The sequence below is a fragment of the Schistocerca nitens genome, chromosome 1 (genome assembly GCF_023898315.1).
Source record: "Schistocerca nitens isolate TAMUIC-IGC-003100 chromosome 1, iqSchNite1.1, whole genome shotgun sequence".
NCBI lineage: Eukaryota > Metazoa > Arthropoda > Insecta > Orthoptera > Acrididae > Schistocerca > Schistocerca nitens.
The window spans coordinates 1,133,558,273-1,133,581,203 of record NC_064614.1 but is presented as its reverse complement, the minus strand read 5'-3'; the positions used below and the strand labels follow the sequence as shown (position 1 = coordinate 1,133,581,203).

General features: G+C 46.4%; 1 protein-coding gene across 1 annotated transcript in view; it reads left to right on the top strand.

Moving 5' to 3' along the window:
• The window catches only part of LOC126199507 (protein Tob1-like), a 170,630-nt gene extending 148,903 nt beyond the window's left edge, over positions 1 to 21,727 (top strand). Inside the window, exon 6 of the mRNA XM_049936433.1 lies at positions 16,735 to 21,727. Coding sequence (XP_049792390.1) covers positions 16,735 to 17,080 — 346 coding nt within the window. The 3' untranslated portion in view covers positions 17,081 to 21,727. The remainder of the gene's footprint in view (positions 1 to 16,734) is intronic.
• The last annotated feature ends 1,204 nt before the right edge of the window (positions 21,728 to 22,931 follow it).

The window sequence follows — 22,931 nt, the reverse complement described above, 5'->3', positions numbered from 1 at the left end:
GTACGTGGGCTATCGCTATCCCCCCAGGGAACGCCTCACAACAGACGAGTGTAACCCCCATGATGCGAGGTAGAGTAATGGTGGTGTACGCGTACGTGGAGAACTTGTTTGCGCAGCAATCGCCAACATAGTGTAGCTGAGGCGGAATAAGGGGAACCAGCCCGCATTTGCCGAGGCAGATGGAAATCCACCTAAAAACCATCCACAGTCGGGCCGGTTCACCGGACCTGGACACAAATCCTCTGGGCGGATTCGTGCCGGGGACCAGGCGCTCCTTCCCTCCCGGAAAGCCGTGCGTCAGACCGCACGGCCAACCGGGCGAGCTCACCTCGGTATACTTCTTTCAATTCTCCCACGAAGACGATTAAGTGATCCGTGTTGGCCATGGCAAGATGTTTCCTGGTGGTAGACGTAGCTCTGTCTGCCAGCGTTGAAGACCCTCTTCTGCATTTGATTTTATTAAGCGAGAGGTACTTGACATAATGCTTTTACTGCCGCAAAGACGGTGAGCAACAGGTTCATCACGATTGGGTGGGTGTCTGTTTTCCGTGTTGAGTTTGCTCTTTTTTCGGGTTTCGTTGTGTTACTACCCGTCGGATAGAGAGTGGTGCTATTGTGGACAGAACTCAGCTCCTCTCGACTGGCGTTGGTATCAGGCATCATGTCATCGGACGGCATGTCTGGTGAAGAGTAATGAAAACGTACATATTTAGGAGCAGTACTGTGGCTGACAAGAGTTCCTAGCCATAAGATCTGTAACTTCTATTTGGATTGTTTGTCGTGGAGGTGGAAAGCACTGACTACCGTTTTCCTAGGACTTGAATTCACGGCGTTGGCTTCGTAAAACTCTCCACGGTCGTCAAGGTCCGACGAAAGTTGTATTTCGACACCTTTAAATGTGTTATGCTGGGTCGGGAGGGACAAATTGTTGGCATAAATAAATGAGGCGCAAGCCTCTTCATATGGTTGGTCAAGGTGTACAAATTAAATAGTGTGGGAGCAAGAACGCTTCCTTAGCGAAAGCCATTTTGCTTTTTCCAGCACTGACATTTAGTGTTTTCAAATGGTTCAAATGGCTCTGAGCACTTAGAACTTAGAACTACTTAAACCTAACTAACCTAAGTACATCACACACACCCATGCCCGAGGCAGGACTCGAACCTGCGACCGTAGCGGTCACGCGGTTCCAAACTGTAGCGCCTAGAACCGCTCGGCCACCCCGGCCGGCCTTAAGTGTTTTCAAAGGTAACGTACAATCCCCTGTTGGTGAGCAGCTCTGCAGTAATATTCATAAAGTCGTAAACCTTTGTGGTATTGTACTCATTTGGGAGAAGCCTCCCGATCTTCACCATGTCGTGGACCGCACTCAGGTCAACAAAGACAACACTAGTAGCAAGACGTTTCACAGAGCCATCCTCGATATGCTGAGAAAGAATCAAAACTTTCCCTGGCCACAGCTGTCACCAAGGATTCAGAGGATATTGTTTTGATACAAAAAATACAACATAAAACAGTATTGTTCTCTCCCCATCTCTTTCTTTTCTGCTGCTTCTCTCCATTTCGCGTTAACCTGCTTTTCCCCATGTCATAACCAACGCAGTCACCCTACAAACATTGTTCACCGCCTTGTATTCGTCTTTAAACTGCCCACTAATTTCCATACCACAGCTTCACCCCACTCGCATAATTACATAACAATGTTTTTAGGCTCGTGGCTGTGCTCTATCTTTGACGTGTCCATTTCGTTATCTTTCCACAAGATAACGAAAGACTGTACATCGCCTGTAGTGTCTTGACCTACCGCGGCACAGAGAGTGTCTGACTGTTGCTCTGGCCAGCACGTTTTGCACAACTCTCACCCACTGAAAACACGTGTCGTGTGTTTGTGAGAGACCAGCACGCCATTACTCGCCAGCCACTACGATTGATGATCTCTGGCAACGAGTTGAAGCGGCATGCAGTGACGGAGCTGCGTCTGTCACCTCACCCACTGAAAACACGTGTCGTGTGTTTGTGAGAGACCAGCACGCCATTACTCGCCAGCGATTGATGATCTCTGGCAACGAGTTGAAGCAGCATGCAGTGACGGAGCTGCGTCTTGTCACCTAAGCCCGACCGGGTTACAGCCGATGCTGCTGCCAGAGTTGGCAGCTCTGTGAAGTAAATTTCGCGCCATAAATATCCAAAATCACACTCATTTATCATGTATTTTCTCTTGTACACGGCACAGTCACAGCGTATGTTCGACGTCAACATGCAATAACCGCTCACAGACGGCAGGTAGCGGCACTAAGAGAGGAGGGTAGATAAGGCGTGTTGGGTGGGTGGGCCGGGGAAAAACAGTGCAGTCGTTGTCGTGGTACGGAAACGTACCGACTTATCTGACGTCCAAATGGGCCTGATCATTAGCTTTTGGGCTACTCAGACCCGGCGCCGAGGCAGCTGTGATGATCATGGGCCATAGATGACAAGGGTGAATGAAGGCTACGGAGATCTGTAGGGGCGGATAGACTTGCAGCTCTTGAGCAGCAGGTGCCTGGTTCGTACACCCATGCTGACTCCTCTTCATTGGCGACGAAGGTTCAGATGGCTCCAAGCACTATGGGACTTAACCTAACTAACCTATGGACATCACACACATCCATGCCTGAGGCAGGGTTTGAACCTGCAATCGTAGCAAAAGTGAGGTTCCGGACTGAAGCGCCTAGAACCGCTCTTCCACATCGGCCGGCAGCAGAGAAGACTGGAAATTGCTCGTCAATACCGTAATTTGACGTTCAGTGATTGGCGACTGGTGTCCTTTTCAGATGAATCACGTTTTATCCTCCGTCTAATGGATTATCGTTGGCGAGTACAGCGTGAAATGTCAGAAAGCAAACACCCTACAACACAGCGTGAAATGTCAGAAAGCAAACACCCTACAACAATCGTCGGAAGGGTTCAGGCTGGAGGAGGGTGCGTTATGGTTCAAATGGCTCTGAGCACTATGGGACTTAACTTCTAAGGTCATCAGTCCCCTAGAACTTAGAACTACTTAAACCTAACTAACCTAAGGACATCACACACATCCATGCCCGAGGTAGGATTCGAACCTGCGACCGTAGCAGTCGCGCGGTTCCGGACTGAGCGCCTAGAACCGCTAGACCACCGCGGCCGGCGGTGCGTTATGATCTGGGGAAAGTTTTCGTGGCATTTTCTGGGTGATCTACTCATTCTGGATTGCACAATGGATCAAGACACGTAAGCACCTATCGTTGGAAGCATGTTCACCCCTAAATGCAGTTTTTTTTTTTTCCACAGCACGATGGCATCTACTAGGAGGACAATGGAACGGATCACACAGCTCGCAGTGTACGTGAGTGGTTCGAAGAGCCAATTATTCAAAAACAGTCTTAATCACATTTATTATTATTATATCGCCAATCGGTTTCAACCCGACGTAGGGGTCATCTTCTGGGCGTTTACACCATTGGTCGACTGCTTGTGGTGTCAATCCTGTCTGCATAACGGCAGGAAACTATCAAACTATTGATAGTTTCCTGTTGAGTAAAAGTACAGGTGACTCCTGAATATAATGCGGGTAAGATTGATAGTTTGCTGCCGTTATGTAGACAGGAGTGACACCACCAGCAGTCGACGAATGGTGTAAACGCCCAGAAGATGACCCCTACGTCGGATTGAAACCAGTTGGCGATATAATAATAATAAATGCGATTAAGACTGTTTCTGAATGATTAATCATACTAATCGCTGCTTTATCTACACAATCATGGTTCGAAGAGCACCAGGATGAGTTTACCGTACTCCCCTGGCCGCCAAATTTCGCGGACTTAAACCTATCGAAAATTTGTGGGACCATCTCGATCGGGCTGTCCGCGACACGGTTCCTCACCCGAGAAATCTAGGGCCTCTGGCTACTGCACTGGTCTCTAATGGCTTCACATCCCTGTCGGTACCTTCCCAGAACTTTACTCTTTTTACTGCACGTCTCCCACCTGTCCGAGCTGCAAATGGTGGTTACTCAGGCTTTCGACAGTGGTCACGTTAGTGTAACTGGACCGTGTATATTATTGTATACACCCACAATTCGTAAAATGTACTTGTCCTAACTAGTGCTGTAACTTTACTGGCCAGCAGTGTAGTAGGTACACGAAGAAGCATCTTTGGAATGTCCAGAGAGACGACTGCCTATGTGTTTTGGCTACGGCTACAGCACCGTATCGCTGCTCGGTTACTAGCAATTTCGTCGAGGCCGTGCAAGGGCCGCTGGCGGCAGGGCGCGGCCTCTTCGCCTGTCGCGGCGCGCCACGCACGGTTGCGACAGCAGGGGACGGCCGGCCGGGCGCAGGGCGTGTTCACGTCGAGATGGAACCCGCGGGCCACGGCGACGACGCCCAGAACTGCCTTTGGACTTACCGCCGGCAAGCGGGGTAACGAAAATATTGCGTTACCGTTACCTGTCCCAGCCGGAGAAAGTCGGATCTGGTTCTGGTCGGGCCACTAACACTCGCACTGGCTGTTCACTTTCCCCGCTCGAGCACCGCCGTGCTTTGCGCAAGAGTGCCTATAGCCGAAAAGCTATCTTCTGGAGCGATCAGCAGGCAGGGGCTGTTTCCTTTATGTATAGCCTCCTTCCATGAGTCTTCCTGCCAGAGTTTCTGTCGCATAGCCCTACTGGCCAGCTTCCTCTCGGAGGCGCCACACTTGATCTTGGCACTGAGAAGCAGCTGAAAGAGTTTAAAACAAGTGTCTGGATGGAATCCCAATTTAGTTTTACAGAGAGCACTATTCGGAAATAGCCCCACACGAGGCATCCATTTGATGCGAATTACTCGCCCAGTGGAAAGTCCCAAATGACTGGGTAAAAGTACAGGTGGTTCCTGAATGTAGCGCGGGTAAGAGGACCCACAAAAACAGAGAGCTGCAGAATTCTGGAGTATATTCTAATTTCGAATACAGGAAATTTCCTTCAAGCAGGAACTGACCTGTCCGCAAATCAGCATGGGTTTAGATGCTCGGCTCGCCATTTTCTTACACGATATCCTGTGAAACGTGGGTTAAGACCAACAGGCAAATTACATACTCCTAGATATCCGGAAGTCCTCTGACACAATCTCCCACTTCAGGCTATTAAAGGGGACCCGAGCATACAGACTGGGTTTCGATATACGTGAGTGGTTCGGAGACTTCTTAAGTAATAGGACACAATAGGCTCTGGCCAGCTAGTGTTCACCAGAAGACAAGTGTATAGTCAGGAGTGCCTCAGGGAAGTGTGATAGGAGACCTCTTATTTTCTGTTTACATAAATCATCTGACGGGTAGCTCGAGTAGCAATCTGCGTCTGTTTGGTAATGACGCTGTCAGGTACCGGAAGGTATCGTCATTGTGTGACTGTAGGAGAATTCAAGATGACGTACAGCACTATGCAACTTAACTTCTGAGGTCATAAGTTGCCTAGAACTTAGAACTAATTAAACCTAACTTAAAGACATCATACACATCCATGCCCGAGGGAGGATTCGAACCTGCGACCGTAGCGGTCGCTCGGTTCCAGACTGTTGCGCCTAGAACCGCACGGCCACTCCGGCCGGCGTACAGCTTCTATTTACTGCGATAAATGGTGGCTTCCTCCAAAGGTAGAAAAATTTAACTTCATGCAGATAAATAGAAAAAAACAAAATATAGTACTAGTGGTGTGCTGTTTGACACAGTCACTACGATTACCACTTAGGCGTTATGTTGCAAAGCGATACAAAATGGAATGAGCACTTGAGGCCGGTAGCAGGAAAGGCGAATGGACAGTTTCGGTGTATTTAGAGAATTCTAGGGAAAGTGCAGCTCATCTATAGCAAAGACCTCGAATAGAACACTGGTGCAGTCCATTCTTGAGTACTGCTCGGGTGTTCGGGGTCCAGACCAGGTCAAATTTAAGGAAGACAGTGAAGCATTTCAGAGACGGGCTGCCAGATTTGTAACAGGCAGGTGCTAGCAACGTGTGAGTAATACGGCAATGCTTCGTGAGCTCAAATGAGACTCTCTGGATGTAAAGCGACGTTCTTTTCAGGAAACATTGTTGAGAAAATTTAGAGGACCGGTATTTGGAGCTGATTGCAGAATGATTCCATTATCACCAACGGAAATTTCGTCTACGGACCTCGAAAACTAGATAAGAAAAATTAGGGTTCTTATGGAAGCATAGAAAAAGACATCTTTCCTTCATTCCATTTGAAAGTGGATCAGGAGAGGTAATGATTAGTAGAGATACAAATTGCACTCCGCCATGGAGCGTATAGTGACTTGCGGAGAATATATGTAGATGTACATGTAGATATCTGCATCATCAGTCACATTTCCGTTACGCATGCCATTGTACGGTAAGCAGATGAAAAGAGTGTCTGCAAGGTATGAGGCGGGGTGCGTCTAAAGACGAGTAAATAGCCCTTCCTCCCGCTTCCTTCCGCCTCACGGCTGTCTATGCTCTGTGTTTCTTGGCCGTCGAAGGAATATCTCCTTACACAGTATTCGTCGGCAGCCTGTCCGCTGGTGTACGATGATGTATGCCATTTTTCCTTTTGTTTAATATGCAGCACCGACGTTACAGAGAAAATTTTTATTGGAACTTTCTTGCAGACGTCACATTAACATTGTTAACAACTAACAGACTGGAAAATCCTTGCACTGGCGATGCCTTAACTGTGTAAAACAAAAAGTGTATCGGGAACAAAATACGCATTTTAGTAGTTTCATGCACGGTACTACTATTAATAAACCATTTATACAGCACCTAGTGATACAATGTAGTGGAGAATGTTCTGCCTTGGGATAGATTCCAGACCGTTATCTATAGCCAGCGCTTTATTGGCAGTTTAGTATATTTTCTTATTCCATTGTTAAACGAGGGCATCCACTTTCTGTGTGCTGCAGTTTTTCAGAAATTACGAAAACACCTCCTGAAAAGTAAGGTTTTTCCAAATGTGAAAGCCGGCCTCTGTAGTCGAGCGGTTCTAGGCGCTTCAGTCTGGAACCGCGCGACCACTACGGTCGCAGGTTCGAATCCTGCCTCGGGCATGGATGTGTGTGATGCCCTTAGGTTAGTTAGGTTTAAGTAGTTCTAAGTTCTAGGGGACTGATGACCTCAGATGTTAAGTCCCATAGTGCTCAGAGCCATTTGAACCATTTTCACCTTTTCCGCTCTCTATCAAATGGGTCAAATGGCTCTGAGCACTATGGGACTCAACTGCTGAGGTCATTAGTCCCCTAGAACTTAGAACTAGTTAAACCTAACTAACCTAAGGACATCACAAACATCCATGCCCGAGGCAGGATTCGAACCTGCGACCGTAGCGGTCTTGCGGTTCCAGACTGCAGCGCCTTTAACCGCACGGCCACTTCGGCCGGCCCGCTCTCTATCGAACAACCTTCAAGGTACTTCGTTTTCTGATGGAAACGGGCTCAGAACATGGCTCGATGACTTCTTCGTCTTATAACCAGGTGATTTCTACAGTGGCAGACTCTGTTATGTGCATCAGTTGTGTTTATTAAACTTACAGGAATACGCTACGACCTTATGTTCCAAACCGATGCATGTCGGAATGTCGTGTAGAGATAAAATGACGACTCTGCTGCGAGCCTAGGGACTTGTAAAGGAAGACATCGAAAAAGATATGATTGTCGGAAGGACAGACTCAGCATACAGGAAAGTCAAAACAACCTTTGGTGACATTAAAAGCACGGTGGTAACATTAAGAGTGCAACGGGAATTCCACTGTTAAATGCAGAGGAGAGAGCAGATAGGTGGAAAGAATACATTGAAAGCCTCTTTGAGGGTAAAGATTTGTCTGATGTGATAGAAGAAGAAACAGGAGTCGATTTAGAAGAGAGAGGGAATCCAGTATTAGAATCGGAATTTAAAAGAGCTTTGGAGGGCTTACGGTCAAGTAAGGCAGAAGGGATAGATAACATTCCATCAGAATTTCTAAAATCATTGGGGGAAGTGGCAACAAAACGACTATTCACGTTGGTGTGTAGAATATATGAGTCTGGCGACATACCATCTGACTTTCGGAAAAGCATCATCCACACAATTCCGAAGACGGCAAGAGCTGACAAGAGCGAGAATTATCGCACAATCAGCTTAACAGCTCATGCACCGAAGCTGCTTACAAGAATAATATACAGAAGAATAGAAAAGAAAATTGAGAATGCGCTAGGTGACGATCAGTTTGGCTTTAGGAAAAGTAAAGGGACGAGAGAGGCAATTCTGGCGTTACGGCTAATAATGGAAGCAAGGCTAAAGAAAAATCAAGTCACTTTCATAGGATTTGTCGACCTGGAAAAAGCGTTCGACAGTATAAAATGGTGCAAGCTGTTCGAGATTCTGAAAAAAGTAGGGGTAAGCTATAGGGAAAGACGGGTCATATACAATATGTACAACAACCAAGAGGGAATAATAAGAGTGGACGATCAAGAACGAAGTGCTAGTATTAAGAAGGGTGTAAGACAAGGCTGTGGCCTTTCGCCCCTACTCTTCAATCTGTACATCGAGGAAGCAATGATGGAAATAAAAGAAAGGTTCAGGAGTGGAATTAAAATACAAGGTGAAAGGATATCAATGATACGAATCGCTGATGACATTGCTATCCTGAGTGAAAGTGAAGAAGAATTAAATGATCTGCTGAACGGAATGGTCTAATGAGTATACAGTATGGTTTGAGAGTAAATCGGAGATAGACGAAGGTAATGAGAAGTAGTAGAAATGAGAACAGCGAGAAACTTAACATCAGGATTGATGGTCACGAAGTCAGTGAAGTTAAGGAATTCTGCTACCTAAGCAGTAAAATAACCAATGACGGACGGAGCAAGGAGGACATCAAAAACAGACTCGCTATGGCAAAAAAGGCATTTCTGGCCAAGAGAAGTCTACTAATATCAAATACCGGCCTTAATTTGAGGAAGAAATTTCTGAGGATGTACGTCTGGAGTACAGCATTGTATGGTAGTGAAACATGGACTGTGGGAAAACCGGAAGAGAAGAGAATCGAAGCATTTGAGATGTGGTCTTATAGACGAATGTTGAAAATTAGGTGGACTGATAAGGTAAGGAATGAGAAGGTTCTAGGCGGAATCGGAGAGGAAAGGAATATGTGGAAAACACTGATAAGGAGAAGGGACGGGATGATAGGACATGTGCTAAGACATGAGGGAATGACTTCCATGGTACTAGAGGGAGCTGTAGAGGGCAAAAACTGTAGAGGAAGACAGAGATTGGAATACGTCAAGCAAATAATTGAGGACGTAGGTTGCAAGTGCTACTCTGAGATGAAGAGGTTAGCACAGGAACGGAATTCGTGGCGGGCCGCATCAAACCAGTCAGAAGACTGATGACCAAAAAAAAAAAGGAAGAGCGAGGCGTGCGTCACGAGGCTGTGGGGTGTTGTGTGGGAGAGGCCGTGTGCTGTCCTCGCCTCCGTGTAGCGCCGCAGCCTTGGCCGGGATGGCCGGCGCCGACGTGCCTGGCCAGCACAATACCTCGCGACCTCGCCGGTCGCCGCCGCGCCGCGGCGGACATCCCGCGCCGAGCAAGCCGCATCCCACTGTGACGGCAATCGCCATTCAGCCCGCATCTCGCTGCCAGTGACACCTTTTTCAATCGTCCCCTACGTGCCTCATAAGCGGTACGCTTTCCAGCGACCTATGATCAGCCTCGGTACGAGTTAATAAATAGCTCACAGTCAGACTGATATCCACGGTAGGCAGGAAGTAGCATACAATCACATCAACAAAGCAGGAAAACATGATGATCGGCTGCACGTAATACACTAAACTACTTGAATTGACTACTACTAGGAGCTATGCAAGGAAGAAAATGAGCCAACGGACACGAGGAACACCTCCGAAGCACAAAGCGAAGTTTATTAAGGACACGAAATAAACGAGGAGGAGCTACAGGAAGCCGTAAGAGAAATGAAAAATGGAAAGGCCACGGGACGGAACGGAATTAACGCAGAATGATGAAAATGATGATGAAGGACACACAAACCCAGTCCCCTGCCGGGAATCGAACCCGGGCCCCCTGTGTGGTAGGCGTTATCGCTACACAACAATGTGCGTGTGTGTGTGTGTGAAATCTTATGGGACTTAACTGCTAAGATCATCAGTCCCTAGGCTTAGACACTACTCAACCTAAATTATCCTAAGGACAAACACACACACCCATGCCCGAGGGAGGACTCGAACCTCAGCCGGGACCAGCCGCACACACAACAATGTGATTTATTGTGTGGAGCTGACCTGCAAACAATAAATCACATTGTTGGTGAATGCCTGAAACGAGCCTTCGTGGGATCAATAAATGACATCCACCATGCATCACCTGAAGGGCTCAACTGTATCAAAAGATGGGACTCAGAAATCTAAGAACTTGTGTAATGTGTTCATAATTTAGTATAATACTTTGGACATTTGATTCCGTACCTGTATTTTGCTTGCCATTTCTTACACTGTATACTCTTAAAATTATGTATTTGATCCAAGCTCTTTATCATCATACGATAAATAAATAACGCAGAATTAATTATGAAGGACAACTGCGGGGACTGAGGGCAGTAAATACTTACTGAAAAACAACATCTGAATAATATCACTTTATAAGAACGATGATCGGCGATAAATACCATCGAATACCTCTTCTTAATAACTGTTACAAGCTATAGGCATGAGTAATCAAGACTCAGAAACATGCATTCCCTGACAAAATAATCAAGCACCCAGGAGAGGAGGAGGTGGTTCAAATGGTTCAAATAGCTCTGAGCACTATGGGACTTAACATCTGAGGTCATCAGTCCCCTAGAACTTAGAACTACTTAAACCTAACTAACCTAAGGACATCACACACATCCATACCCGAAGCAGGATTAGAACCTGCGACCGTAGCGGTCGTGCGGTTCCAGACTGAAGCGCCTAGAACCGCACGACCACACCGGCCGGCAAAAGGAGAAAATCTTAGGGCGCAGGTTCACATAAATAAACGCGGTGCAGAATGACTTCTCAGCCCAACTCCTGTATATGTGGTGTGTCTAAAAAGTTCGATGAATGCTATCAGACAGCAAACAAAACAAAAGATACAAACAAATAAAAATACGGCATTTCAGTCTTTGATCGCTATTTTTTATTTTCAATGACCGGTTTCAGGCTAGCTGCCCGTCTTCAGATCATATATTGCAGTTACAGAGTAACTTGTCAGTACAGAACTATCGGTTCGCTGTCATAACTAAAGTAAATTTTAATCTGTTAAAAGCTTATATGGCATGTTTTGGAGAAACCTGATTGGAAACTGTAAAAAGAGCCCTCTACCTATAAGAATTGTGCATATGTTATTTTTTCACCGTACAGGTACAGATTAATGGCGAATATACTTTTTAATAAAACAATTTTTTATATGTTATTACTTTAAAAAAATTGTTGGATTAAAAAGTATATTCGCCATTAATCTGTACCTGTACGGTGAAAAAATAACATATGCACAATTCTTATAGGTAGAGGGCACTTTTTACAGTTTCCAATCAGGTTTCTCCAAAACATGCTATATAAGCTTTTAACAGATTAAAATTTACTTTAGTTATGACAGCGAACCGATAGTTCTGTACTGACAAGTTACTCTGTAACTGCAATATATGATCTGAAGAAGGGCAGCTAGCCTGAAACCGGTCATTGAAAATAAAAAATAGCGATCAAAGACTGAAATGCCATATTTTTATTTAAAGAACGATCGCGGAAATCCCATTAAGACAATCATGTCTAGTTTTGATACAAACAAATGTTCTTTATTGCCCTTCAAAATAGTCGTCACCCGCTACAACGCACTTTTGAGAACGTTCGTACAGCTTTTGGAAAGCAAAGGCGTCCTGTGGAATCGATCGCAGAACAGTTGTCACGCGATCTTTGATGGCATTCACGTCCGCACAACGTTCACCTTTCATGCGCGCCTTCAGGTGGGCAAACAGGAAGAAGTCCGAAGGAGTCACATCAGGGGAGTACGCAGAGTGTTCAAGAACAGTTGCCATCTTCTGCGCCAGGAACTCGAGCAAACGGATCGCGCAGTGTGCAGGGGCATTTTCATGGAGCAGGATACATTTTCCAGTCCTGTACAACTCTGGCCGAACCCGCCGGATACGCTTCAGCAATCGGTTCACAACGGACTGGTAAAATGCAGCAATTATGGTTCGTCCTGCAGGAATAGATTCTTTCTGGATGATGTGTTCTCACCTTGGATTTTTACAGACGGCTTTTTTTTTGGTCGCGGGGAGACGGTGAACACCAGGACATCGATTGCCGTTTTGATTCCGGATCGGACTGATAGCACCAGGTATCTCCCGTGAAGATTGTGTTCAAATGGCTCTAAGCACTATGGGACTTAAAATCTGAGGCCATCAGTCCCCTAGACCTAGAACTACCTAACCTGACCAAAGGAAATCACACACATCTATGCCCGAGGCAGGATTCGAACCTGCGACCGTAGCAGCAGCGCGGTTCCGGACTGAAGCGCTTAGAACCGCTCGGCCTCTGCGGCCAGCGACGATGGTGTTCACCAGCAGTTTCCATCCATTTTGCTTTCTGCTCGCCTGTGAGCTTGTGTGGTACAAAAAATGGTTCAAATGGATCTGAGCACTATGGGACTTAACTGCTGTGGTCATCAGTCCCCTAGAACTTAGAACTACTTAAACCTAACTAACCTAAGGACATCACACACATCCATGCCCGAGGCAGGATTCGAACCTGCGACCGTAGCGGTCGCGCGGTTCCAGACTGAAGCGCCTAGACCCGCTTGGCCACTCCGTCCAGCTGTGTGGTACAAATCGGGAGCAGATCTTCCGCTTATCCAAATCACAGCGGACGATGGTGTGCACCATGGCCTTGCTAATGCCCAATTCCTCCGCGCAATCAATCCGAGAGTCCGTCGCTGATCTTGTGTCAGCATTTGTCGCACTCTCTCGGTGGCAGACCTGAACGTGGCTCGTCCCCAGTTGTTTCCTTCCCTTCACGGAAGCGTTTAAACCATTCGTCAATACATTTTCTGCTCACGGCGTCCCTCCCGTACACCTGCACCAACATTCGATGTGTCTCTGTTGCAGTCTTCCCCAATTTGTAGCAGAAGTTGATGTTTACACGTTGCTCCATTGCGCTGTGACACTGCCTCTCACAATGACTACGTTCAACTGGTCGCAGTCCTCTTCATCATTTTGATTCGCAGCTCCTTGTGTTGGCCGTGTTTGCAGTTAAAATTGTGGGATGTAAGGTCCGCCAGTTATGCAAAACATCAGTGTTTCTCAGTACCCAAACATGTTTCGGCACCACTGTGCCATCATCAGTGAGGTTTCGTTTTTATTTATTCTGTAATGTGAACATTTTTGTTAAGTGATTATAAAATTATGTGGATATTTAGTTCAAACAATAGATCGTTTCTTTTTGTAAATACCTTTACATTTGGGGGGCATTAATTTTCCGGTTCACTTATGTGTTAATTACTACATGTAGCTTGTCATCTGCAACCAAACGATGTGGATGAGAAAGTTTTTTCTGGGAGTTAACCTATCTTCTAGAATGTAATTAAGTCTGTCGTGATGTCTTCGCACCTATATTCGTTTTTACTTACGTGCTTTCCACACGAAAATATAATGTGTTAATTTGCTCTTCATAAATTATTAATACACTCCTGGAAATGGAAAAAGAACACATTGACACCGGTGTGTCAGACCCACCATACTTGCTCCGGACACTGCGAGAGGGCTGTACAAGCAATGATCACACGCACGGCACAGCGAACACACCAGGACCCGCGGTGTTGGCCGTCGAATGGCGCTAGCTGCGCAGCATTTGTGCACCGCCGCCGTCAGTGTCAGCCAGTTTGCCGTGGCATACGGAGCTCCATCGCAGTCTTTATCACTGGTAGCATGCCGCGACAGCGTGGACGTGAACCGTATGTGCAGTTGACGGACTTTGAGCGAGGGCGTATAGTGGGCATGCGGGAGGCCGGGTGGACGTACCACCGAATTGCTCAACACGTGGGGCGTGAGGTCTCCACAGTACATCGATGTTGTCGCCAGTGGTCGGCGGAAGGTGCACGTGCCCGTCGACCTGGGACCGGACCGCAGCGACGCACGGATGCACGCCAAGACCGTAGGATCCTACGCAGTGCCGTAGGGGACCGCACCGCCACTTCCCAGCAAATTAGGGACACTGTTGCTCCTGGGGTATCGGCGAGGACCATTCGCAACCGTCTCCATGAAGCTGGGCTACGGTCCCGCACACCGTTAGGCCGTCTTCCGCTCACGCCCCAACATCGTGCAGCCCGCCTCCAGTGGTGTCGCGACAGGCGTGAATGGAGGGACGAATGGAGACGTGTCGTCTTCAGCGATGAGAGTCGCTTCTGCCTTGGTGCCAATGATGGTCGTATGCGTGTTTGGCGCCGTGCAGGTGAGCGCCACAATCAGGACTGCATGCGACCGAGGCACACAGGGCCAACACCCGGCATCATGGTGTGGGGAGCGATCTCCTACACTGGCCGTACACTACTGGTGATCGTCGAGGGGACACTGAATAGTGCACGGTACATCCAAACCGTCATCGAACCCATCGTTCTACCATTCCTAGACCGGCAAGGGAACTTGCTGTTCCAACAGGACAATGCACGTCCGCATGTATCCCGTGCCACCCAACGTGCTCTAGAAGGTGTAAGTCAACTACCCTGGCCAGCAAGATCTCCGGATCTGTCCCCCATTGAGCATGTTTGGGACTGGATGAAGCGTCGTCTCACGCGGTCTGCACGTCCAGCACGAACGCTGGTCCAACTGAGGCGCCAGGTGGAAATGGCATGGCAAGCCGTTCCACAGGACTACATCCAGCATCTCTACGATCGTCTCCATGGGAGAATAGCAGCCTGCATTGCTGCGAAAGGTGGATATACACTGTACTAGTGCCGACATTGTGCATGCTCTGTTGCCTGTGTCTATGTGCCTGTGGTTCTGTCAGTGTGATCATGTGATGTATCTGACCCCAGGAATGTGTCAATAAAGTTTCCCCTTCCTGGGACAATGAATTCACGGTGTTCTTATTTCAATTTCCAGGAGTGTAGTCCAAAAATCAACTAGAAAAAAGAAGAATGGCTATAATTAAGTGGTGAGAACGCATTCCTTTCCAAGAATTGTAGTTTTATTATAATTATACTTTCCATTTCCTTGCTTTGACCGAAGTAAACTCATTGATTATGTCACTGAAGTCAAAGCACTTGTTCACTCGCCTGCTGACGTGAACGCTAGCGGCGGTCCAAAGCGTACGGCGTACGCACACCTACAATATTCAAACTCGACTTTTCTCAAAAACGGTTGAGAGTTGCGTCTTCCTGTTCACACTTTTTGAAGTCCTGGTTATTCCCCACACAGCGTGTCAATACGAATCAAATCGGTGAGGGGGAGTTCGTACGGTCCGTTTGTGAGAATGGCTGTTCCTCAAAATACGACGTGGCGGCGCTCACATAAAGAGTGACTGGAACTTCGTGGCACACGCAGAGGTCGGTTTTCGGCCTGGTTCAAATGGCTCTGAGCACTATGGGACTTAACTCCTGATGTCATCAGTCCCCTAGAACTTAGAACTACTTAAACCTAACTAACCTAAGGACATCACACACATCCATGCCCGGGGCAGGATTCGAACCTGCGAACGTAGCGGTCGCGCGGTTCCAGACTGAAGCACCTAGAACAGCTCGGCCACCCAGGCCGCTTTCGGCCTGGACGAGTCTATTTTAAAAAAATAACTAAACGGGAGACTCAGCCCTCGTGCTCTCTCTTACATCCGCACCGCTTTTGCTGCTTTTGACAATATCTCCGAAAGTGCGAGGCGGACGATATTTCGAAGCCAGGTGCGTCAGGTAATTTTTAACGTGCTGAAGTTCATGAGGAATGTAGCAGTGGAAGGAATATCTATTCCGCTATAGTTTTGGGAACAGGTTGGTTCAAATGGCCCTAAGCACAATGGGGCTTAACATCTGTGGTCATCAATCGCCTAGACTTAGAACTACTTAAACCTAACTAAGGACATGACACACATCCATGCCCGAGGCAGGATTCGAAACTGCGACCGTAGCAGCAGCGCGATTCCGGACTAAAGCGCCTTGAACCACTCGGCCACGGCGGCCGGCAAATTGCTCCTCCTGAAGTGTGGGAAAAAGTATACGATCGGGCGAAAGAAGAAAATAATTAGGTTAATAATGAACTAACAAGAGATAATTTGGGCAGCCAATACTAAGTGAAAAAATGATGAACTTTCACATGTAAAACAAATTTAATTTTGTTATGGTTTTGAACTTCCTCTGCTATGAGTGTGAATCCTGAATCCTTCCTGGTCTTGCTGACAAAGTTTTATGAATTTATTCATAGAAGTATAGACAGTGGGAATTAAAAAGTCCTGTGGTGTCTCTCCTGCTCCAAGACGGCCCGTTTGACGTCCTACCCGCCTTAAGTTAATAACACCGTACCTACCTAGACATTTCAAGTTTTAAAAAAGGTGCCTTTCAAAAGAAACTGCAGTCATTCTGCTGTTGACATTTGGCCCGTTGACTAATGAGTTTACCAACGGCTGGTGTAGACTGTGGAATATCGCAGTAGCTGGGCGGTAAGGATTTTGCCCTGTCATTTCTGGCTGAGTTGGAGACAGATGCTAATGTGTTGTACATGGTTGCAGGATGTCGCCGACGGAGTTCAGCAACTACATCAAGCAGCGGGCGATGCAGCAGCAGCAGCAGCTGCAGCCGCCGCGGCCGCTGTCGCCGGCTGACTACTTCCTGCAGGGCTACCAGCAGGCCCACGGCTCGCACTTCCCCTACCACGCGCCCCCGCCGCCACCCCCGCACCACCACCAGCTGTTTGGAGGCGCCGGCGCCGGCGCGGGGGCGGGCGCGGGCGCGGCGGCGGCCTCCTCCCCCGACGGTCCGCCGCCCCCGTCGGCCAAGCAGCTGCTGCCGCCCCCGCCGCCCCCGCACCACTACCAGGCGCACAGCCCGTACCAGCACCTGCTCGTAGCCAACTAGGCCCGCCCTCCAGCAGCAGCCGGCTTGATCATCTTCTAGTCGCAGGGTGGCGAGCACACCCTTTACCTTGGATTACGATTCGGGTCGCTCTAGAACCAACACCGTCTAAAAAAGAAAAAAAAACTGAGACACACACACACACACCATAATATATATACATACATGATGATATATTTTTCCTTCCTTGGTTGGTTTGCCAAGCCACTGTTATGTTGTAAAACTAGAAAGTAATATTTTATAATATATCTATATTTTTTACCCATTTTTCTACATTGTAACGATATGTTGATCTTCACACCAAGGGGCGTGGCGCGTGGAGTGCGTCGCTGAGCGATTGCGTCCCTGCGCTGCACGCCCCCGTGTTTCGATTACGACAGACAGAGCAGCTTCGATGTTGTTTGAAAACGAAAAAAAAAAAATGAAAAAAAAAGTTCTGGTGGGCGTGTGCGACGAGCTCGCCTTCCACATGTAAATAGAAACTGCGAGAGTGAAAGGAAACAAAAGAAGAAAACCAAGAATGGAGATAAAAAAAAGATCACCGGTGATTCAAGCTTTTTATTTTGTTACTACGTTCGGAGGAGCTGAAAGATTCAAATATTTTTCAAGTTTTTTGTACCGTGCCCTCGGATCAGTATTGTAGCCCGCTGCGCTAGCCGCCGCGGGCGCCATTCGACTTTCTACGCTAGATCTTCATGTATAGAGATTAGTCATAGCTACACATATTGTTTTGATTTGTTCCTTTATTTTTTCACTGATTATATATATATACATAAGAGATATATATATATACATAAAATAGATTTGCTATAGCTATTGTTTTTATTTGTTTTTATATTGAAATATATTTTGTTTAATACTGACTATTGTTATGTTTGGTATAATAATATTAATATATTAATAATAATATTAAAATTAATACTTCAAAGTAAGTATAGGGTCTGGTTTCAATACAATGTTGCTGAACGAAACGAAGAAATGGTTAATGGTACCTGAAAAATAGTCATTTGTCAGGCAATGACGAGTTGGTTGTTTACGGTTGTTGGTGAAGAAATTTGGTGTTAAGGCGGAGGCTGCCTTGCCTGTGCGATGGACGCAAACTGAGATCGGGCCAGAGGGAGACGCGGGTTCGTCGGTTGTGCACAGTTCCTATAAGAACGTCCGAGTACATTTTATACAAACTATCCATTAATAAATTCTATGCACTCTAAGCAAAACGTTTACCTACTGGATAGTGCAGAATCCATAAAAACAGAGTTACCAAAGTTACGTTTATTTCTTATTTTTAGTATAAGACTTGTTTAGAAACAGAAACGTGTGTGACCAATGCAGCTTTCACCTCCGCTTTTCAGCACCTAACACATTAACAGACACAAAACTTTGATAATACTTATTTCTTACTAAATCAGCTCCTAATTCCCTTATCATCAAAGCATAGCAGAAAAAACTGAAAAAGTACTGTTCCTGTCAAGCACCTCTTCCTTTTGTGAGCGAACATCTACACTCAAACAAAAAGCATCGTGATTAACTGTAGCCCGTATTTTTTTTTTCTTTTTTGTACTTCTACGAGACGTTTGGGCTATCATCAGTGTAAAAACTGTTTTGATGCAGCTCTCCACACTAGTCCATATCTTCATCTCCGCATAACTATTTCAACCTATATCCACGTTAACCTATTTTCTGTGGTGTAGCCCTGGTCTTCCTCCACAATTTTTATTTTATCCTCCTACACTTCATTACCAAATGAACTATTCCTCGATGCGTCGGGATGTCTCGTATCAACCTATCCCTTGTGCCATCATGCTCTTTTCTCTCGTTTTCATTTCAGTATCTCATGATTACTTATTCACTCTACCAAAGTAATCCTCAAAATTATTCTGCAGCAGATTTCAAAATCTTTATTCTCTTCTTGTCTGTGCTGTTTGCTTTCCACATTTCACTTCCATGTAAGGCTATACCCAGAACAAATACTTTCAAAAAGGCTTTTAGCTCTTAAATTTACATTTAGCGTCAACATGTCTCTCTGTGTCGCGAAAGCTTTCATTCATATTGCCCAGCATACACTTCATATCCTCCTTCCTTCTCCTGGCGTGAATTACTTTGCACTTCTCCTGACGTGAATTACATTGCTGTCAAAATAACAAACAGCTTCTACTTCAGAGTCTCATTTACTAATTTAGTTCCCTCAGCATCACGTGACTTAATCCAACAGTCCTCAGTTACCCTTTTCTTATCTCTATCTCTTTTCAAGACACTATCAGCATTTTCAACTGATCTATCGTTCTTTGTTGTGTTATACAATCTGAACAGTTATTTACTTTGGTTTCAATATTTAGTGGGTGTTGTTGAATGAGAAGGAGTCTGTGTAATAAATAAATCATTGCAACCTAGGTAGCTTTTATTAATCAGTGCATAAATAGGTGTACTCCATGCAATAACGTATGTGGCTTCTATTTAGTCCAGAAACCAATATAAAGAGAATAGTTTTTTTGACACAACTGATTTTCTGAAACCGCGAAAACTATTTAATGTTAAAATGGCGCCACAGTTGAGCAGATAACTAGCTGGTCGTTCCCACGTCTACAATACAACCGACGAATCACGTCTGCCGTCTGGTTTTGAATAAGCAATAGCGGTTTCCGCCCAGCCGACTGTTTTTACGGTAGATATGACTAGCAAATAAAGGAAAGTGACAGGGATATCTTCTGTGAGAAGCAACTCAGAAAGTGGCAACATTGACTCTTTTTTATCTACAACGTCCGTGTCAGACTTTTCTTTTTCATCCCGTTTTTTGTGGAGCTACAGAAGTAACGTTAATAAATACACACATATATAAATAAATAAATAAATATATATATATATATATATAGGGAATAGCAAAGTCGGCGACGACGGTCTATCTTTTTTACCTAACGTGATTTCAGTGTCAATATCAATTACAACTATTTATAGTAGCGAGGTAGAATTTAGCTTTAGGAAGGCGGCCTGACAGCGGAGGTGGCGCAGCCAGCGGGCGATTTGCGCACTACCGGACGAGGCAGGGACGACGAGAACGCCGAACTTGGCCGAAGTCGCACAGTGTCTGTGATACAGGGGGGCTACTATGCTCCCGTCGTTTGCGACAAGCGCTTCTTGTGGCGATCGACGCTTTGCACCATTTTCGTGCGAAGTTCACCAGGAGACTAACGTTCTGCCTGTCGCTCCGCGAACTATGGACCGTCGGTAAACTAACGTGCTGGCGAGGCACATATACAGTATTTCCAGCGCGAAAACTAAATTGCGTATAACGTGTCCGTAGCGGAGCAGTCAGTCAGGCTACATCGAACCTAAGTTCGACCCAAAACATTGTCGCGGATTTTGCCTTAGTGTGAGGACTGGTAAGAATTTATTTGGCGTCGTCGGCACGACAGAGATGTAGTAACCACGTACAGCTACAGTAATACCGTCGGAGACGTCTTAAACCTGTATTATTTGAGGAACTAACGAGTGATCGGGTGACTGGATGCGGACATTGCGTCCCATATGGGCAACAGGTACGCTGATTCTCGAAGCATCTGAGTGACCATTTATGTTACCCAGTTGCAGTCTGTATGAGAATTCAGTCGTTCGTGGGTTGCGAGATACAGGTTCGAGACAGATGATACAGCGGTCGGTTTGCTTTTACTGCCCCATTTGCTTCATCGCGAAGTCTGCTTCTTTTTTTAATTGCTACTGAAAAATTTAGTTTACCGCGATAGGATTTAAAATGCAAGCTACCTCGAGGCAAGATTCTAAAATGTAGGCACCAAAACTGACGTCTCGTGTTGCGCGTCCGCGGAAGAGTAAAGTACTCAACCTGGAAATGTCGCCGAACTACATCGTCTAGTGCCCGATGTGTAGCGGGACCGATAGAGCTCTGGGCGAACTAACGTCGCGCCGCAAGAGGCCCGCTCGGCTATTTCGGCTGTCTCGACGTACACAATGTTTGTGATAAAAGTAGTAATTTGTGATCTCAGACATATTCGATAATCACGCTCTGTAACAAGTACTGAAACAGAAAAACACGCACCTTGCAGTTTCTTGCGCCGTTGTCGGCGATGAATATTTGCATACGCCACTCTGGTGTCGTGGAAACGATGTTCGTATCTTCACCCAGCAACCACTACGACACGTCGAGTCTGAAAATATGACTTTCGCGTGCTCTATTGATACGGGTGTTGAGCTCTGGCGAGGTTCAGAGGGAAACACCTTGTGGTTCCCAAACTACTTCTGCCGTCATTGTTTCGACAACGGCAGAAATTGTTGCCCGCAGAGGGGAAAAGTAGGATGATTAGGTGAAGCGATGCACGGGCGGAAATGCTAGTGACGCCCGCGGCAGCCCGACGCACCCCTCGCGCTCCGTCGTCGACGTCAGCGCGAGTGGTGGTCGGGCTGAGGTTTGCGGAGGCCAGACTCTTCTAATCTCGCGCGGCTAGCAGTCGCAATCCCTGCGTCCGTTGCGACCGCTCGCCGGCGCACCCACGTTTTTTGCTCTTATAGTGGCCGCCGTCATAGTGAGAACGGATTTTTCCATCCCGTTACTATAATATACATGTGTATAATAGTTATAATTTTTCATATTGTTGTACGAATTTTTAAGTTTATATTAAAATGTTTTGTGCATTCATAAAACTTTTGCCGTATTTTCATCTCGTCTCCTCTGCCCTTCCGACCACTCTCTAGTCTTCCTACACACGTAGATCAAATGCAGAAACAGGTTTTTATTCACGAGATATTCGCAGAGCCACGGAAAAATACCAAAACGAAGGAAAGTCGGCATCCAATCATCTATTAACAAGGCAGAATAATATGACAATCCATTGACCTAACGAATATGACAGCATTGCTAGAGAACAGCTCCATTTTAAGCATCTAAAGCTCAATCCCACCGCAACTCTAGCCATCAAAACACAAAAGATATTTTCGAATCGAAATTTTTCAAGGTTTTCATTGAACTTTGGTCCACAGCTGTAGCGAATTTTTCGAATGGTTGATTTCGCTTGCAACTGCCTGTTTTACTTCACTTGTAAAATTTGGCCTTAGACCATTTTCAAGTATCTGGGCGTTTGAAGGCAACATACACTACTGGCCATTAAAATTGCTACACCAAGAAGAAATGCAGATGATAAACGTGTATTCATTAGACAAATATACTAGAACTGACATGTGATTATATTTTCACGCAATTTGGGTGCATAGATCCTGAGAACAACCACCTCTGGTCGTAATAACGGCCTTGATACGCCTGGGCATTGAGTCAAACAGAGCTTCGATGGAGTGTACAGGTACCAGCTGTCCATGCAGCTTCAACACCATACCGCAGCTCATCAAGAGTAGTGACTGGCGTATTGTGACGAGCCAGTTGCTCGGCCACCAGTGACCAGACGTCTTCAATTGGTGAGAGATCTGGAGAATGTGTTGGCCAGGGCAGCAATCGAACATTTTCTGTATCCAGAAAGGCCCGTACAGCACCTGCAACATGCGGGCGTGCATTATCCTGCTCAAATGTAGGGTTTCGCAGGGATCGAATGAAGAGTAAAGCCACGGGTCGTAACACAGCTGAAATGTAACGTCCACTGTTCAAAGTGCCGTCAATGCGAACAAGAGGTGATAGAGACTTGTAACCAATGGCACCCCATATCATCATGCAGGGTGATACGCCAGTATGGCGATGACGAATATACGCTTCCAATATGCGTTCACTGCGATGTCGCCAAACACGGTTGCGACCATCATGATGCAGTAAACAGAACCTGGATTCATCCGAAAATATGACGTTTTGCCATTCGTGCAACCAGGTTCGTCGTTGAGTACACCATCGCAGCCGCTCCTGTCT